A 20,313-nucleotide genomic window follows, 5' to 3' on the forward strand; every position below is an offset into this window, starting at 1 on the left:
CAGTCACGGCGAGAAGCATGAACTTCTTACCGACTGTGGCAGGAACACAGACACGCCTTAACGGTTGCAACTTCCCATTAATTTTTAAAGTGTTACCACATAGATCTGTGTGGTGCCAAACACAGATAGGGATGGAAAACCTTTCCTCCAACATTCAATAATCTAAAGGCAACATGTTACATCACTTAAGGACAGTTTTAGTTTTGTAATTCTTTCAAGCAAAGTTTCATTACTGCAAAATTCATTTTCCTCTAGATTATACAAAACCCACCAGCAGCTTACCCACCACTCTCCCACATAAATGAGTAAACATGATAGTAAAAACAGATAAAAGCCTGCAGTGTGGACATGAAAATGGCTAATGGCAGTGGGGAAGCCAGCCTATTGGATGCTGCTGCATCGAAAATTGTATTAGTTCATGACCTTCGATCAAACAAGACCCTACGTTGCACAATGGGAAAAACCACTGCTGCAAGCTGGCAACTTTGAAGCAGTCCTCTGTGAATGTGCCTCATCTGTCTAATTGCTTCTTTATTGTTTGGATGTGACATTGTATTGTACAATGTCACACAGAGTGTTTCCCTTCCCATTGATCTTAACAGCAATAAAAACCTTTAAAACACAGATGATAATGGTACCAGGGCTTGGCCTTGCCATTTCACCCTCTACCCCCATGAAATTTCAAATTATGGGTCATAGACATAACACTTTATGCTAATGGCATATCTGAGAGTATTTCAAGGTCATGAAATATTACCTTGGGGTTTTCCAAGATCCCAGACTCGTAGCTGTGGGAAAACATAAAATCAATGTACACAGAGTGAAAGTTACAGTGTGAGAGTCTGAACTTATTATGATTGCAAATATTTTAAATAATAATTTACTTAGTAGTTAAAATTAAAATATTACAAATCTGCAAAGAACACTGACTACAGTGCATGTCTATCAGTAATTAAAACTTAAACTCTTGCATATTCAATCATCAGACAGCTCGTGATAGAGGAGCCAAGCTCAGAACTCTGTTTTCTCTTTCTAAAACCACACAGATCAGCTGCTGGACTTCACTCACCTGATGTGCATGATGTTGGCATCCATGCTCCAGGGGCTTTTGGGAGTGACCGGAATGGGAATGCCATGTTCCTACAATCCAAGCAGAATTCAAAAAAATCATAAGTTGGCATGTGCTACAGGGGGTGGCTCACAAATAAAACATTTCTCACTGCCTTGAGTGACAAAATACTAGGTAATTGCTCATAGTAAGAAACAGAAGTTCAAGTTTGTCTTTAAAAAGCACTCAAGAATTCCAATCTATTTAACCTCAATCCATCTATTGAATGGATATAATTAAACAGCATCATTAGGTTTAGTTCCAGTATCTGTATTCATAGTTATTTGTCATTCCACTCATTTTAGAGTCAACTGACATCCACACACCCAAACCTCAACAAATATTACAAACACAGGAATATCTGCAGATGTTGGAAATCCAAGGCAACACGCTCAAAATGCTGGAGGAACTCAGCAAGACAGGCAGCATCTAAGGAAATGAATAAACAGTCGCCAACGCTGACTCTGTTTTCCTTTCCATAGATGCTGCCTGACCTGCTGAGTTCCTCCAGCACTGTGGGTGTTTTGCTCTCAGTAAGTATTACTTCACAGTATGTAGAACTCAGGATATAATTCAAAGGGAAATGATGTGTGGAAATATTCATGATCAACACAAGCCTTCTTCCAACTCATCAAGTGAATCCCAAACCTTTACTCCCCTAATAAGCTTGAAACTTTACCTTAATTGCAACTATACTGCAAGCAAGTTTTCCCTTGCACCTGAACATACATCTACTCGTGCAAGTAGCAATGAACATGTACACCTCCATCCTATTTATGAACCAAAGCGGGCAAAATTCCAGACGACATCGCACGAAGTTCTGCACGAGATTTCCTCCCCACATCACAACTGAGTTTCCACAACAGTGACCAATCAGCCGCTTGGTAAGGATATAAAGGCCAAGCATTCGGAGGACACGCCACACTCGACAGCACACCGATGACGTCTCCTTGTGTGGTGATGAAATGTTTGCAAGTAAATTGCTGAGATCGGAAAACGACTCAACTCAACAATAAACTCAACTTGATTTACTATTGTTTGTATAGATTTGGCAAGGTACCAAACTCTCTGGCAAACTTCTATAGATTCACAATGGGTAGTATGCTAGCTGGTTGCATCATGGCCTGGTATGGAAACGTCAAAGCCCAGGGGGAGCAATGGCTATGGAAAGTGGTGGACACACCCCAATCGAACACAAGCTAACCCCCCCATCACTAAATACATTTACATGGAGAGGACAGCATCCATCATCTGAGACCCCTGCAATCCAGGCCATCCCATCTTCTGACTACAATTTGGCAAGAGGTACAAAGCATTTGATTCCACAGCACCAGGTTCAGAAGTAATTATTACCCTACAATCATCAGCCGCCTGAACTGGCATGGAAAACATCAATCACCAGAACTCAGAACTAATTCTACAACGTACAGACTCACTTTTTGCACATTGGCTGGTCGTCAGTCTTTATCAGTTTATGTATAGTTAGTAAATACTATCGTATTTCTTTTTGCCCTGTAAATGCCTATAAGAAAATGGGGCTCAGGGTTGAAAATGGTAAAAATATATGTACTTTGATAATAAATTTACTACTTTATTTTTACTGTTGGCATCAACTGCATCAGTTAAGTTGTAAACTATAACCTGTTGCCTGAGTAAAGTTTCCACTGAATTCCTCACTGTAGACATGCAGTGAAGTTTGATCTTTGCATCAATTGGACACATGTAGGCACTATCCCTCAGAACTCGGACAACCATAATTTCTAGACTTACAATATTGTAGATGTGGCCAGTGAATTTTACTCACTGTTTGACAGTTGCCAATTCCAGTATCGAATTAAGTCCCACTTTAAAAGTCAGGCATAGCTTATGAATTTCTCCTGAAAGTTCACAGTTGTTTTGCATATAAGTTTGCCACAAGTGATTTCCAAATTATAAATAAGCTCCAAAAAGTGAACGAAAGGCTATACCAGAGAACTTAAGAGGAAATTCAATTATTTAGTAGCTTCAGCACCTTCCAGTACTTTGTTCGATACGATGCAAGGATAAGAACTGTGAAGTCCTTAAGAAACAATCCACATTTGTTTACAGGGATGCTTGGGAAGGGAGAGGTGAGGGAGAAGAGGATGTAGATGTGATGTACCGAAGAATGATTTCCTAACTTCCCATAGTGGGATTCCTTCTTTAGATCACACACAATAAACTGAAGCATAGATAACAAACTTATATAGTAATTCATTACCCTGGGCACGTTTACCTTTAGTCAGCACTACAGAAAAGTACTCCTGGTGACCAGTGGCAGCAGTTCACAACACTTAGACTAGCAGAAATGCCAGCAGCTACTGACGCTGTCAGAAAAAGCTGCAGAGTGAAAGCTTTCACATGAAAGCAAACTCCAACAATATCAGCAAAACCCAAACAGTTCTCCACAGAAAAGACACTACTCATTCGCCAGAAACAAAGAGAAGACGTTACTTTATTTTTTACTTTCAGAGTTAAACCATCTCATTTTAAAGTTAAGTTTATCAATAGTTCCTCTTCTAAATAATCTAGAGTTAAAAAAGTAAACTTTACTGCCTAAGCACTTTGTGATGTAAATCACATTGAAAAGAAAAATCAAGGTTGGATTCCATAATAGTGCTGAAGATGAGGTAGCTGGTTTACAAACAGAGGCAGTGTGTAGTGAGGAGAGGCTGTAGATAGGGCAGAATTGCAGTCAACAGGATGAGTTGCAATGTAAAAGGCAGACAAAATTAAAAAGGTGAATACAGGTCTGGAGGTGTTGTATTTGAATATACACAGTATACAGAATAAGGTAGATGAACTTGCAGATTGGCAGGTATGACATTGTAGGCATCACTGAATTATAGCTGGGAGATTAATGTCCAAGGATATACATTGTATTGAAAGGACAGGCAGGAAAGCAGAGGGGGCTGCTTTGCTCAGTTGGTAAAAAATGAAATTTTATAGGCATCCGTTATTCTCGTGAGACCATGGATTTGAGCCTTGGAAGGTTTCCAGGGCGCAGGCCTGGGCAAGGTTGTATGGAAGACCTGCAGTTGCCCATGCTGCAAGTCTCCGCTCTCCGCGCCACCGATGTTGTCCAAGGGAAGGGCATTAGGACCCATACAGCTTAGCACTGGTGTCATCGCATTATGAAATTAGATCACTAGGAAGAGGTGACATAGGGTCAAAAAGTGTCGAATCACTGTTGATAGAGCTAAGGAACTGCAAGGGTAAAACAACCTGACGGGAATTGAATACAGATAGTAATAAGGATGTGGCCTAAAAATCACAATGGAAGATAGGAAGTGCACACCACAAGGGCGATGTTACAGTAGTCATGGGGGACTTAAGTATGCAGGCAGATTGGGGAAAGTCAAGTTGGTGCTGGATCCCAGAAGGGGGAATTTCTAGAGTGCCTACAAGATGGCTTTTTAGAGCAGCTCATGGTTGAGCCCACTAGGGGATCAGCTACTCTGGGTTGGGTGTTGTGCAATGAACCAGAACTGATTAGAGAGCTTAAGGTAAAAGAACCCTTAGGGGAAAGTAATCATAATATGATAGAATTCACACTGAAATTTGAGAAGGAGAAGCTAAAGTTAGATGTATCAGTATTACAATGGAATAAAGAGGCATGAGAGAGAAGTTGGCCAAAATTGATTGGAAAGGAAAACTGGCAGGGATGATGGCAGAGCAACAATGGCTGGAATTTCTGGAAGCAATTCAGAAGGCAAAGGATATATACATCCCAAAGAGGAATAAGGATTCTAAAGGAAAGATGACACAACTGTGGCTAACAAGAGAAGTCAAAGCCAACATAAAAGCCAAAGAGAGGGGATATAACAGAGCAAAAATTAGTTGGAAGTTAGAGGATTGGGAAGCTTTTAAAAACCAACAGAAGGCAAATAAAAAAGTTATTAAGAAGGTAAAGATGGAATATGAAAGTAAGCTAGCCAATAATATTACAGAGAATACCAAAAGTTACTTCAGATACATAAAGTGTAATAGAGATGTGTGCGTGGATACCGGACTGCTGGAAAATGATGCTGGAGAGTTAGTAATGGGTAACAACGAAATAGCGGACGAACTGAATAAGTATTTTGCATCAGTCTTCACTGTGGAAGACACTAGCAGTATGGTGGAAGTTCCAAGTGTCAGGGGTCATGAACTGTGTGAAGTTACCATAACTAGAGAGAAGGTTCTTCGGAAACTGGAAGGTCTGAAGATAGATAAACCACCTGGACCAGATGGTGTACACCCCAGGATTCTGAAAGAGGTGGCTGAGGAGATCGTGGGGGCAACAGCATTGATCTTTCAAGAGTCACTAGATTCTGGAATGGTTCTGGAAGACTGGAAAATTGCAAATGTCACTCCACTCTTCAAGAAGGGAGAGAGGCAGAAGAAAGGAAACTATAGGCCAGTTAATCCGACCTTAGTGGTTGGGAAGATGTTGGAGTTGATTACTAAGGAAGAGGTCTCAGGGTACTTGGAGGCACATGATAAAATAGGTCATAGTCAGCTTTGTTTCCTCAAGGGGAAAAAATTGCCTGACAAATCTGTTGAAATTCTTTGAAGAAATAACAAGCAGGAAAGACAAAGGAGACACGGTGGGTGTTGTGTACTTGGATTTTCAGAAGGCCTTTGACAAGGTGCCACATGAGGCTGCTTAACAAGCTACGAGCCCATGGTATTACAGGAAAGATTCTAGCATGGATAAAGCAGTGGATGTTTGGCAGGAGGCAAAGAGTGGGAATAAAGGGAGCCTTTTCTGGTTGGCTGCTGGTGACCAGTGATGTTCCACAGTGGTCTGTGTTGGGACCGATTCTTTTTCTGTTTTATATCAAAGATTTGGATGATGGAATGGATGATTTTGTTGCAAAGATGTCAGATGATATGAAGCTAGGTGGAGGGGCAGGTAGTTTTGAGGAAGTAGAGAGACTACAGAAGGACTTAGAACATAGAACATAGAATAGTACAACACAGTACAGGCCCTTTGGTCCACTTAGATTAAGAGAATGGGCAAAGAAATGGCAAATGGAATACAGTGTTGGGAAGTGTATGGTTATGTACTTTGGTAGAAGAAATCAAAGGGTTGATTTTCTAAAAGGAGAGAAAATACAAAAAATTGAGGTGCAAAGGGACTTGGGAGTCCTTGTGCAGGATTCCCTAAAAGTTAATTTGCAGGTTGAGTCTGTGGTGAGGAAGGAAAATACAATGTTAGTATTCATTTCAAGAGGACAAGAATACAAAAGCTAGGATGTAAGGTTGAGACCTTACTGGTGAAGCCTCACTTGGAATAATGTGAGGTATGTGCCCCTTATCTTGAAACTGGAGAGGGTTCAAAGGAGGTTCATGAAAATGATCCCAGGATTGAATGGCTTGTCATATGAAAGACGTTTGATGGCTCTGGGCCTATATTCACTAGAATTCAGAAGAATGAGGGGTGACCTCATTGAAACCTATCGAATGGTGAAGGGCAAACACGAGGAAATCTGCAGATGCTGGAATTTCAAGCAACACTTATCCCCTCCCCCTCCCACTTTCAAATCTCCTACTAGCTCTTCTTTCATTAGTCCTGACGAAGGGTCTCGGCCCGAAACATCAACTGTATCTCTTCCTAGAAATGCTGCCTGCCCTGCTGCGTTCACTAGCAACCTTTATGTGTGTTGAATGGTGAAAGGTCTTGATAGAGTGGATGTTTCCTATGGTCTATGGTATGAGAGTCTAAGACCAGAGGACTCAGCCTCAGAATAGAGGGGTGTCCTTTAAGGATGTTGAGGAGAATTTCTTTACCCGAAGAGTGGTGAATCTAGAATTCTTTGACACAGACAGCTGTGGAGGCCAAATCTTTATGTATATTTAAGGCAGAGATTAATAGATCCTTAATTGATCAGGGCATGAAGGGATATGGGGAGGAGACAGGAGATGGGGGCTGAGAGAAAAATTGGACCAGCCATGATGAAATGGCACAGCAGACTTGATGGGCCAAATGGCCTAATTCTGCTCCTATATCTTATGGTCTTATGGTCATATCCGCTTAAAGCCGACTTTTTTTTTAGAATTTTAAATATTCAAACTTCAGGCCACTTTTCAAATTTGAAACTTCTGGATTTCACTTTCAAGATAGAAATTGCTGAAGTGGAGATGAAAATTTCAAGTTTATCCAAATAGTTATGATTTGTGCCTCAAGCCAACACTCAGAGCTCAAGCTGCAGGTCCTATCAGTTGACAGAATCTACAGATCTTTCTGAGCAATGGTCAAGGCATCAGATTTGGCCACAGATGTGAGAGGGTTTGAGGTAGGAATGGCCATTGAAGTTACCGTCACTGTAGGAAAAATAATATTGCTTAGAAATGTGTCCCAAATTGATCATTCTAATCCAGTTAATGTAGTTGATATCAAATGGAACAAGTTTCAGAGGTAGAACACAAGGCACTACTTCAATTGATAGGCCTCACTGTCCTGGATGAATTTCAAATATAAATATATTGTTCAAGTCTTCTGCATAGTTCTCACTGGCTGGAACAGCGTGGCATCTTCGGGGAGGGAAGAAAATGAATGACCTCAAAAATATTTATGGCTGCAATAGCCATGTTGACTAGCAGAGGGATGACTTTTGGAACATACGACTTGCTGAATATTGCCGCTGTACAAAACTAACTGGTATAAACCTTGATCAAAGATGAGCCACCTAGTACATATCATGCCTGCCACACCTTTGGACCAGAATATGTGGATCCTGGGTTGGTCATCTGAGGAACCACCAGTATAAGAGAGCATCATACGCAGCTCGACCGCTACACCATCAGTTCACCAGTGGTCTCAGTTATTGTTGAGTTAACAATGCCCATATTATTGCAGGCAGAATTGTTACTTTACAACGGCACAAGAAAGAAATAGGTCAAGCTTGGACAATGGTGTAGCCCATCCATCTCAAGCTTCAATGCACTCACAATGTTTCCAGATTCACTTGACACCAAATGGAACAAGTTTCAGAAGCTGAGCACCAGACACGAAGGCAATTGATTGGCCTAATTGCCCTGGATGAATTTCTAGCAACTAAATCTTCTGCACAGTGAGCAATGTTCTCAGTAGCCCAGAAGGAGCATTCTCAAAACTGAATTTGGGCAGGATTGGGTAGAGGGAAGGAAATGAAAGGGGAGTTTGAGCTGGATGGAACCTTAGGTGGCTTTTGCCTTGATGAACACATGGTGTTCAAACTCTCAAGAGCAAAGGAAGAAACAGGGTAAATAGGCACAGTATACACTCATTGCCCATATTATTCGGTAGACCTGTACACTGTTCATTAGTACAAATATCAGCCAATCATGTGACAGCAACTGAACACATAAGAGCATGCAGATGTGGTCAAGAGAATCAGTCGTTGGTCAGACCAAACAACAGAGTGGGGAAGAAGTATGATCTAAGTGACTTTGACGATTGCTGGTGCCAGATGGGGTGGTTTGGGGCTGATCTCCTAGGATTTTTGAGCACAACAGTCCCTAGAGTTTACAGAGAATGGTGTGAAAAACAAAAAAAAATCCAGTGCACGGCAATTCTGTGGCGAGAGAGTTCAGAGGAGAATGGGCAGTCTGCTTTAAGCTGATAGGAAGGCGACAGTAATTTAAATAACCATGCATTACAACAGAGTTGTGCAGAACGGAACTTCTGAGTGCATTGAAGCTTGAGATGGATGGGCTACACCAGCAGCAGCAGATCGCAAACCATAAACATATCTAATGAAATGGTCACTCTGTGTATGTTGGTAGATATTGGATGAAATACTTCTTAATTGAAGTTTCACAAATTAACAGGAGGCATCTAATATGGCTTACAACAGAAGTGAAAGGAAATTCTATTCACCACTTGCGTGCCACACTCCCTGCAACAGAGTCAACGGAAAGCAGATTAAGAAAGGTACTGGCTGATGCCACAACAGTGTTCAAAGATGGCACTGGAAAACTCAAGCATATCAGGGGTAAAATAGTGTTAAATGAAAATTCCACACTCAGGTTTTACAAAGCCCATCTGGTTCCTTATACCATCAATGATAAAATAGCCAGTGAGCTGAATCACATGGGTTCTGAAGGAATTATTTTTAAGGTTGAGTGGAGCCTATGGGCAAAGTCAGTGGTCCCAGTGGCCAAGAGGAATGGATCTATCAACATCTGTTTTGATTTTAATGTGAGCATCAAGACAGTACTAAAAGTAGATCAATACCCTCTGCCTGGGATTGCGGATAACTTTGGAATCCTTTCTGGAGGGAAACATTTCAGCAAAGTGGACTTAGCTTCCAGATGGAGATGGAAGCAGAGTCCAAAGTGTTTCTCACCATAAACACTCACAAGCGGCTTTATCGCTATAATAGGCTTATTGTTGGAGTAGCATGTGAACTTGCACTCTGGCAGAAAGCCATGGACCAGGTATTGCAAGACTGCCCAGGCACTCAGTGTTACTAAGAAGCCATCGTTGTTACCAGGGAGGATGACAAGGAACATCTCCAAAACCTCAAGACAGCATTAAAAAGATTAGAAGATTATGGGCTCAGAGCAGATGCAACATGTGTGAATTCTTTAAATCAAGCATCACTTACTGTGGCCACACCATTGACACACAAGAATTTTCACAACTGTGCTGAGAAAATTCAAGCAGTAGTGGATGCTGCAAGTCCAAAGGACGTGTCACAGTTGTGGCCCTGTTTAGGATTTGTCAATCACTAAAACAGGTTCCTGCGAAATGTGGCTACTCTGCTCCATCTGTTGAATTCATTACCACAGATCGAGAAGAAATGACAATGAGCAAAGCAGTGTGAGGTGGCGAAGGAAATGGTGACATCAGACACTGTACTCACACATTATGATCCACATTGTCCAGTGAACCTTGTCTGTGACACCTTGCCTTATAAATTGAAGTGAAGATGGAAGTGAAGCCTTTGCATCACATTCCCAGAGAAAAATTACGCACAGACTGACAGAACGCCCTTGAGTCTGGGGTGTAAAATGTTTCAACCAGTACTTGTATGGGAAAGAGTTTGCCCTCATTACTGATCATCAACCACTGGTGTCTGTTTTCAATCCACAGAAGGGTGTTCCACTAACAGCAGCGGCACGAATGCAGAATTGGGCTCTGTTTCTTGGAGGACACAATTACGAGATCAAATTCAAGACAGCACTAATTATGGAAAGCTGATGAAGTGTCCCATTTACTCTTGGAAAAGGAAACGTTGGAAAAAGTTACAAGGATGGATACTATCCTTGACACAATCTCCATAATGCAAATTAATGTCTCCCTGTTATGGCAGAGATGATCCAAAGAAAAAAACAGAAAAGACCCCACACTGTCTCAGATCTACATGTCAACCAAAGTGGCTGGAACGTACAGCAGAAGTTCCAGTTCCCCCATTTTTACCAGATCTGGGAAGAACTTGCCCTTAGCGGGAATTGCCTTATGTGGAGATTGAGAGCAGTTATACCAACCAAGCTGAGAGCTCCATGCCGGTCATCTAGGTGTGGTCAAAATGACAGCATTGGCTTGAGGCTTTGTCTGGCGGCCTGGGATTGAGAAGTAGACTGAACAGCTTGCCTGTAATGGTTCGGGATGCTAAGACATCCAGAAGATGACAACAGCAGTGTCTCTCCATCCCTGGGCATGGCATGCATTGCCCTGGCAGAGGAGTTATGTGGATTCTGCCAGACCATTTATGGGCACATATTTATTGGTAGTTGTGAATGCAGCTACAAAGTGGCCAGAAGTGTTCCCAATAGCCTCCACTACAGACTCGCACACTGTTGATGTGTTGAGAAGATTCTTCTCAAGGACGGGTATTCCAGAACACTTAGTCAGTGACAGTTTGTGGGGAACAGTTTCAGTCATTCCTGAAAGTGAATGGAATAAGACATACTACATCTGCACTATACCACCCAGCTACAAATGGCTTGGTGGAAAGGTTTGTCCAGAGTCTAAAGAACACACTGTGAGCGATGTCAGCAGAACACACTACACTAACACTGCATCAGAAGCTCACCAACCTCCTCCTTGCATATCGCAATGCAGCACACTCCACAACCGACAACCCATCGGCTGTATTGTTCCTGGGTCGCTCCTTGCACTTGTGCTTGGACCTCCTCAAACCCAATCTCAGAAGGAACGTGCAGGACAAAACAACTGAGACCAACTGATGGCTCCTCAAACAAAGAGGTTCGACGTTTCACTCCTGAACAAACAGTCCTGGGGAGGGGCTACAGAGGCAATCATAGGCCGGTACTTGAAAAGATTAAGGACTGAACTGGTCCACTCTCCTACACAGCCAAAATTGCGTCCGATACCATCTGGAGATGACGCATCGATCAAATGATTGCGAAGAGAAGAAAGGGTCCGGAGCTGTCAGAACGACTTCCTGCAGCCTCAGAGTTAACTCCTACAACCACCACGGAGGAGCCACAAGTCTCACCTGCCAAGCAGAGTGACTTCCCTTGTCAGGAAAAACATTATCCCACAAAAGCAAAAAAATCCTCCACAACAATTAAATCTTCAGGCCTGGATGGGACAATTTAAACATTTGATGCTCTAAATGTTTATATAGTATGGCTAGAGAGCAATTGTTGATGCGTGGCCAAGTGGGTAAGGCACTCGTCTAGTGTTTTGAAGGTCATTAGTTCGAGCCTTGGCAGGGGCAGTGTGTGTGTCCTTGAGCAAGGCCCTTAATCACACATTGCTCTGCGACGACACCGGTGCCAAGCTGTATGGGTCCTAATGCCCTTCCCTTGGACGACATCGGTGGCGTGGAGAGGGGAGACTTGCAGCATGGGCAACTGCTGGTCTTCCATACAACCTTGCCCAGGCCTGCGCCCTGGAAACCTTCCAAGGCATAAACCCATGGTCTCACGAGACTAACAGACACCTATAGAGAGAATACATTCCACCTGCGTAGAAAGTTGAGATGCATTCTATATTGATTTGGAGTTTATTGCTAAGCAGGGACAAGTATTGTGTGCTTAATATTACAGTAAAATTTGAGTAATATTGCAAATATTGTTGATTAAGCATTCTTTGTTTACATTATTCATTCCGGGGTATACGTAAGATGTACGAGAATGGCATACGTCATCGCAGCACCGTGTCGTAACGGAGCGCCTTACTAAAGTAAAACGAAGTAGACACGTTTATCCTGGGTTTTTCTTTTGATTAGCTTTTGGAGATACAAAACAAAACAGGATAAGAAGAGGCAGATGAAGTATGGATTTTCACTGGCTGAACGCAGATAGATTCAATTGCAGCCTAGTCTATGGTACCACCCAGCACCACAGGGACTGAAGAGCGTCTTGTGATTCAGCTTCAGTGGGTCTCCCGAGTTTGAAAAACTGTATAACTCACTTGCTGTTGTGGGTCCTTTACAGGCATGAACTCACTCCTATAATAAACTGCAGCTGTCCCCAATATCCTATAGATCTGTTCTAGATTAAACATGAAAAGAGAAAGCCATTAATGGCTAATGAGTTGTTAATGAGTTGTAGTGAGACAAATGCAGTTGTCTATTATTGTTCTGCTACAATAAATGTTAATTAGCAGCTATTTACTTGATGCTTTTACCTGTCTTTGATTTCACCTCCTTTGCAGCCCCCGGCCCTACACTGCCTCCTCTTCCAAACCCCCCCCCACCCCCGAGCAGTTTTGCATCAGCTCTGAGTGGTGTCAACAGGTTACCCACTGTTACAAAGTGTCTTCCTCATGTCACAAGAAGATGGAGCAATTGTTAATGCTTGAGCAACCAAACCACTGAATGGTTCATTAGGTTTCAAGAGGTTGTTTTTTCATTGAATGCCTTTTAGCTTCAATGGGCTGTTATCATTAGCACAGGGTGCAGCCCCAAAGAGGTGGTCTCACATCAGTACGGACACAGTCTGGGGCAAAGACAGTTACTTCTCACTTCCACCCTCTTTAAAATACCTGCTACTATTTCTTGTGACATTTATTTTCTTTCGCTTATTAACAAAGAGGTAACCTGACTATACATGACATTGGCATCTGACATTTCAATAGGAACAAAACTACAATTTAAAATTGAGTAATATTAAACTCCAGCTTTTATAAATAAAAAGAGAATTTATATTTCTAAATTAAATTAAAATTGGTTTCTGAGATTTGCCCTTGATTCGGTTCACAGGCTGTGGATGTTGCTGGTAAGACTGCATTTAGTATCCAGCGTTAAGAGGAAAAATCATGAATTATCCTTGGTGATGGACTGGAGTTATGTTCGGGACATTCTGAGGAAAGGCAGCAGATGATCGTCACTGCAGGACAGAGTGAAATAGTTATGCATTTACAAAAATTCAGTAATTCCATGATTATTTCAATGAAAGTGACTTGTAGGCTTGTTAAAAGTTAAGTAAATCTGGAATTTAAATTTCCCAGCTGTCGAGGTGAGGTGCTTACTCACTCCTCCAGACCTCTGGCTTTGAGCTGTATACCGTAAACCATTATGCCACAGTGCTCCAAAGCACACTCGAGTCTAATTTATCAAAGTCAAATATATTGCAGTTTCATCAAGAGACACTAATGAAACGCAAAATCCACAATTGAATTTTTTTATGAAATTGTGAGCATTTTGGAATTATTGGGGAAAACTTAAAATTTAAACTACTAACACAGAAAATGTCAACGACTAACATTGAGCAGCTTTCCTGCGTACTGTTAGTCTGGCTCCATAGGATACATTCATTAATGTCTGGATGAAGTAAAAACAAAAAATGCTGGAACACGTTCCACCCGGTACAGTAGATTAGAGTCTATTTATCTATTTATTGAGATACAGTGCAAAATATGCCCTCCAGTCCTTCGCGCCCTGCCACCCAGCGACCCTCGATTTAATCCTAGCCTAATTCGGGGACAATTTACAATGACCAACTAACCTACCAACTGGTACATCCTTCGATTGTGGGAGGAAACCAGAGCACCCGGAGGAAACCCACTCAGCGACGGGGAGAACGTACAAACTCCTTATGGGCAGCAGCAGGAATTGAACGTGGGTCGCTGGTACTGTAAAGCGTTGTGCTAACCACTACGTTACTGTGCCACAAATTACAAATGTGCTATTTTATTCTAGATTTTATAAATACAGATTTCTTTTAAAAATACTTTTTTCCCTCTCATCTTTCTAATCAGTCCATCTCTCCTTTACTAATTCAATTTATATGTTAGGATTTCAAATTCTAACAGATTGATTTAGGCTTTGCTTTTTTTTCCCACATGAATGATTGAAGAAGTACAATTACGAGGGCCGTTCACACAGGTTTTAGGTGTCAGGTACAGGAACCTGTTCTTTATGAATAGTTGGCTGACAGCAACTTGCTGTGCAAAGGCCATTCAAATATCTACAGGCAATGAAAGTCTCTCCAAGGGCTATGCAACATTTTCACTATAATTTGGTGCTAACATGAGTCCTTTGCATTCCAAGTCCATATTTTATTCTGAAGAATGTTATTATGATTTTTGTGTCATATTGCTGCAGGCAAACACCTAAAATGTATCTCTCCAACATACAATAACCTGCATATTGAATTGAACTTACTAACCTAAAATGTAAAAGGAGTACAGCTCCAAGTCTTTCCTCTTGAAATTGTCCTCAGAACATTTTTTTTACTTGTAGCTTGTCTTCTATCATCCATTATTTCTTTGTATATTTATGTATAGTTTTTCATAAATTCTATTCTATTTCATTTTATCCCTGTAAATGCCTGCAAGAAAATGAATCTCAAGATTGTATATGGTAACATAAATCAACTTTGATAATAAATTTACTTTGAACTGATCACCTATAAGTTATACTTTATACTTTATTGATACTGGAACGTACAATCATCACAGTGATATTTGATTCTGTGCTTCCCGCTCCCTGGATTACAAATCGATAGTAAATATTAAAAATTTAAATTATAAATCATAAATCGAAAATAGAAAAATGGGAAGTAAGTTAGTGCAAAAAAACCGAGAGGCAGGTCCGGATATTTGGAGGGTACGACCCAGATCCGGGTCATTGGTTATTGGTAATCTAGGAAAACCTCATTCAGGCATTTGGGTGTAGCAGTTAGTATGAGATTATTACAACTCAGGTGGGGGGGGGGGAATTAAAGTTTGGAGTTCAATTCCAGTGTCCTCTATATGAAACAAAGGTTTGTATGTTCTCTGTGTGTGTGTGTGTGTGTGTGTGTGTGTGTGTGTGTTTGTGTGTGTTTCCTCTGGGTGCTTCCACAGTCCAAAAATTAGCAGATTAACTGGTCATTGTAAACTGTCTTCTGATTAGGCTAGGGGAAGGGCCTGTTCTGTGCTTTATCTCAAAATAAATTTGTTCATCGACCTCATTACCATATTTGGAATGGGGATCAAACCCCCAGGTTGGAGATGCGGGAGGAGGGGGGTGCTCCTTGTGATTTTCAATCTAGGAGCCAGTGAATATACCCAAGTCTTTCAACTGGGCATTTAAGGACAATAGTTGCTGTTCAATCTGTTGCTTTTCGCGCCTTGTGGCACATCAGGCACCATTTTTTCCGTTTCCTTAGCACTTGTCTGTTTTTTTTTGAGGCCAAGCTGCTAGCTCGATGGATGGAGAGCAGCAAGGACCGGCCGGATTTGAACCCGGGACCACTTGTCTCTAAGTCTTGTGCTGATGCCACTACACCACTGGCCAGCTGAATTCCGGACAATTTTTTCCAGGACAATTTACCCCCATTCCTTGCAGGGGAATAATGAACAGAAGGGTTCTACAGATGCTGGAAATCTTGAGCAACTTACACAAAAAGCTGGAGGTACTTGCTGAGTTGCCTGACTTGCTGGGTTCCTCCAGCATTTTGTGTGTATTGAATGAAGTACTAACGCGAACGCAATTCTCTCTTCAACACTTGTGTAGAGCAGACAAAATAAATCACTGCCACATTTACTGTAATATCACCCACAACTCTCCCATAACTAGATAGAAAAGAAAAACATACAGTATATTTAAAATGTCATAACATCATGACATCCTTAGCAAATAAGAAAGTAAATAGTGTAGTGGCAGATCAAACCACATTTCTGGCAGTTTAGTCAAGCAATAATTATTTAAATCACATGCACAGCCATTAATTTTCTACTCTAGTGTATTTATATATTGACATGAAAATCTTCGAGAATTTGGAAAATGGAGTGTGATCTTGTATAATTCTTTAGTAATCTTTCATAATTCCTAAATACCTAAATGCAAGTTTTTCTTGCATATTTTCTTTCCTTGAAAACACGGGAAGGATTAAATGTTGATTGATTCTTACTTAATAGATTGCAAAGATTTTTACAGAATCATTACACTCAAGGTCAGTTTTTGAAGAAACAGCTAATTGGAGTCCAGATCCACTAAAGGCAAAGAAGGGAATTAACTCAGAATCTTCTAGCAACTCCTCTTGGGAACTACACATTGATTTCAATCTGTACTTCTGCAAGCCTTGTCATGAAAAGCATTTGCACTCAGTGGCCACTTTATTAGGTACAGCGGTACACCTGGTTGTTAATGCAAATATCTAATCAGCCAATCATGTGGCAGCAACTCAATGCATAAGAGCATGCAGACATGGTCAAGAGGTTCAGTTGTTGTTCAGACCAAACATCAGAATGGGGAAGAAATGTGATCTAAGTGAGTTTGACCATGGAACGATTGCCGGTGCCAGATGGGGTGGTTTGAGTATCTCAGAAACTGTTCATCTCCTGGGATTTTTACACACAACAGTCTCTAGAATTTACAGAGAATGGGGCAAAAAACAAAAAAAAAATCCAATGAGCAGAAGTCCTGTGGGCAGAAACACCTTGTCAGAGGAGGACGGCCATACTGGTTGAAGTTGACAGGAAGGTGACGGTAACTCAAATAATCACGCATTACAACAGTGGTGTGCAGAAGGGTTTCTCTAAACACACAACACGTCAAACCTTGAAGTGGATGGGCTACAGCACTACAAACGTACACTTACTGGCCACCTTATTAGGTTCCGGAGGTACTTGACATAGTGGCCACTGTATGACTGTACAATCGTCCTGAGTTGTAGTTCTCATGATCAAGCCTGCCAGCATTTGCTGACCTAGGGAGTAGTGACCATGTCCCCATTGTGAAGCTATACTCCATGTAGCAAAGTAGAAAATAGAAAAGTAAACTAATGGCCAGACACAATCACATCAATGATTATCATTTATTTTCAGCAAGCTGAAGTAGAAACCTCAGCTGTTTTTTAATCATTATTTTTGCTTTATACTAACAGGTAGGAAATCTCATTCATAGAACAGGGATAGCACAGGCCCTTTGGCCCACTGTGTTATGCCAAACCAATTAAGTTAGTAATTAAATGGCCAACTAACTAATCTCTTCTGCCTACACCATGTCCATATCCTTCCAATTTCCTGACATTCCTGACATAAACGTCTCAATCAGAATCAGGTTTAATATCATCGGCATACGTCGTGAAACTTGTTGTTTTGTGGCAGCAGTACACTGTAATACATGATAATACTGTAATACATGATAATAAAAACTGTTAATTTTGGAAAATATACCTATAATTAAATAAGCAGTGCAAAAATAGAAAGAGAAAAAGGAGTGAGGTAGTGTTCATTGTCCATTGAGAAATCCGATGGCAGAGGAGACAAAGCTATTTCTGTGTGGTGTCCCTTCAGGCTCTTGTACCTCCTCCCTGAAGGTAGCGGTGAGAAGGGGGGGCATGTCCTGGGTGATGGGGGCCCTTAATGATGGATGACTTTTTGCTCCTTAAAGATGTTCTGAATATTGGGGAGACTAGAGCCCACAATGGGAGCTGACTGAGCGAAAGCTTTCTGCGGCTTATTTCCATCCGGTGCAGTGACCACCCCATCACTCCTACCTGCCCCCCGCCCCAAACCAACACACCAGATGGTGATGCAGCCAGTTAGAATGCTCTCCACAGTCACGGTACAGAAGTCCCTAATGTTTCCACCCCCACCACCACCCAGGCAGCACATTCCAGACACCCACCAGGTTCTGTGTAAAAACTTGTCCCTCACACCTCCTTTGAAATTACACCCCACCCCCTCAGCTTAAACACATGCCCTCATTCAGTGAATGATGTACAAAGCTTGACCAGCGTTTGGAAACACATCGACAGAATCCCAACCCAAACTGTGGCCAATCCGAAATGAAATCCAACCTGAAGATTTAACTCACCATTGCTATCCAGAAGCATGGACTGGTCATTCAGCCCACATAACCCAGTACTGCAGGGCCCTCATACAGCCAGCCTCTAACTTGTTAATAGTGAAAATTCAAGCTGCCCGTGCATGGATTTAAGTGGAGTCCTGAACTTTCGCACATACATAGCATCAAGATCCGGGGGAGTAGATTTAGGACAGAGATGAGGAGGAATTGTTTCACCCAGAGAGTGGTGAATCTGTGGAATTCTCTGCCCAATGAAGCAGTGGAGGCTACCTCAGTAAATATATCTAAGACAAGGTTGGATAGATTTTTGCATAGTAGGGGAATGAAGGGTTATGGGGAAGAGGCAGGTGGGTGGAGATGAGTCCGTGGGCAGATCGGACATGACCTTATTGAATGGTGGAGCAGGCTCGACGGGCCAGATGGCCGATTCCTTCTCTTATGTTCTTATTTATAAAAACCCAGGCGAGCTCAATCTGACCCCAACCCAGAGGATTAATAATACTTTTTCCCAAAGAAGACCCGAATTCTTAGTTGGGTCCTGCTAGATTTGGAATAATCACCATGCTCTGCTCAGTGGGAATTAGCACCTAGTAACAACACAGAATCCAAGGCAGTATGTGAGATTAATAGAGGTTACTAGGATGCACAGTGGTTTGGGTTTTAGCCAATTTACAATTTACCTTCAAAATGTTATGTGGAGGTTAGCTGTACCTTCCCTGAGATTAAACAGCTGGGGTCAGTTTTATAGGAACAACTTCAAGGCTATTTCCACGATTACTTTGTTCTCTTTTTGCACTACTTTTTAAATATTTCTTACTGTAACATATAGTAATTTATTTACTGTACTGCTGCCACAAAACATCAGATTTTATGACATATGTCGGCGATAATAAACCTGATTCTGAATTACTAGAGTCAGGGCTTTATGGTTTGGCTCTTGGTAGGGTCACAGGGTAAAGGCCAGACTGGGAGTGGTCCACCAGTCCTCCAGGTTTGGGGGTTCAGCTCAGGGCCAACAACCCTGACTGGTCAAACAAAATTGTTACAGAAACAGCAACGAAGAACCCTTCGAACTGAGGGTGACAGTATTCCTGAGTCTCCACCCGGGACTTGCGCGACTGACAGCGGTGAAAACTGAGAGGAAGCTGCTGAGACGATGAAGGAAGCCCAGAACTCCTCCAGAGACGGAGGACCTTCATTGCTGCCCTCAATGCCAGTGACGCAATGGGCAGTAAGTCAAGTCACTTTTTATTGTCATTTCGACCATAACTGCTGGTACAGTACACAGTAAAAACAAGACCATGTTTTTCAGGACCATGATGCTACATGAACAATACAAAAACTACACTGAACTACGTAAAACAACAGAAAACTACACTAGACTACAGACCTACCCAGGACTGCATAAAGTGCACAGAACAATGCAGGCATTACAATAAATAATAAACAAGACAATAGGCACAGTAGAGGGCAGTAGGTTGGTGTCAGTCCAGGCTCTGGGTATTGAGGAGTCTGATGGCTTGGGGGAAGAAACTGTAACATAGTCTGGTCGTGAGAGCCCGAATGCTTTGGTGCCTTTTTCCAGATGGCAGGAGGGAGAAGAGTTTGTATGAGGGGTGCGCGGGGTCCTTCATAATGCTGTTTGCTTTACGGATGCAGCATGTGGTGTAAATGTCTGTCATGGCGGGAAGAGAGACCCCGATGATCTTCTCAGCTGACCTCACTATCCGCTGCAGGGTCTTGCGATCCGAGACGGTGCAATTTCCAAACCAGGCAGTGATGCAGCTGCTCAGGATGCTCTCAATACAACCTCTGTAGATTTACACTTTAAGCCATTTTCTCTTCTATGCCCTTACTCAATACAGATCTACAGACCTCACTTTTAACATCACACGATCCATTCAACATCTACAAACTCTTAGGAAAAGAGTTATTCTTCATACTTCTTCTATGTTTTTTCTCATTTTAGTACCAATCTCTAATCACATGTTTGCCCCCTTGTTT

General features: G+C 41.9%; 1 protein-coding gene across 1 annotated transcript in view; it reads right to left on the reverse strand.

Moving 5' to 3' along the window:
• The window catches only part of ass1 (argininosuccinate synthase 1), a 189,098-nt gene that overhangs the window by 105,672 nt on the left and 63,113 nt on the right, over window positions 1-20,313 (reverse strand). The window contains exons 7-8 of the mRNA XM_072240198.1: window positions 1,070-1,140; window positions 758-788 (exon numbers count right to left, since the gene is read on the reverse strand). Of these exons, the coding sequence (XP_072096299.1) occupies window positions 758-788; window positions 1,070-1,140 (102 nt within the window). The remainder of the gene's footprint in view (window positions 1-757; window positions 789-1,069; window positions 1,141-20,313) is intronic.

The sequence above is a fragment of the Mobula birostris genome, chromosome 22, assembly GCF_030028105.1.
Source record: "Mobula birostris isolate sMobBir1 chromosome 22, sMobBir1.hap1, whole genome shotgun sequence".
Lineage (NCBI taxonomy): Eukaryota > Metazoa > Chordata > Chondrichthyes > Myliobatiformes > Myliobatidae > Mobula > Mobula birostris.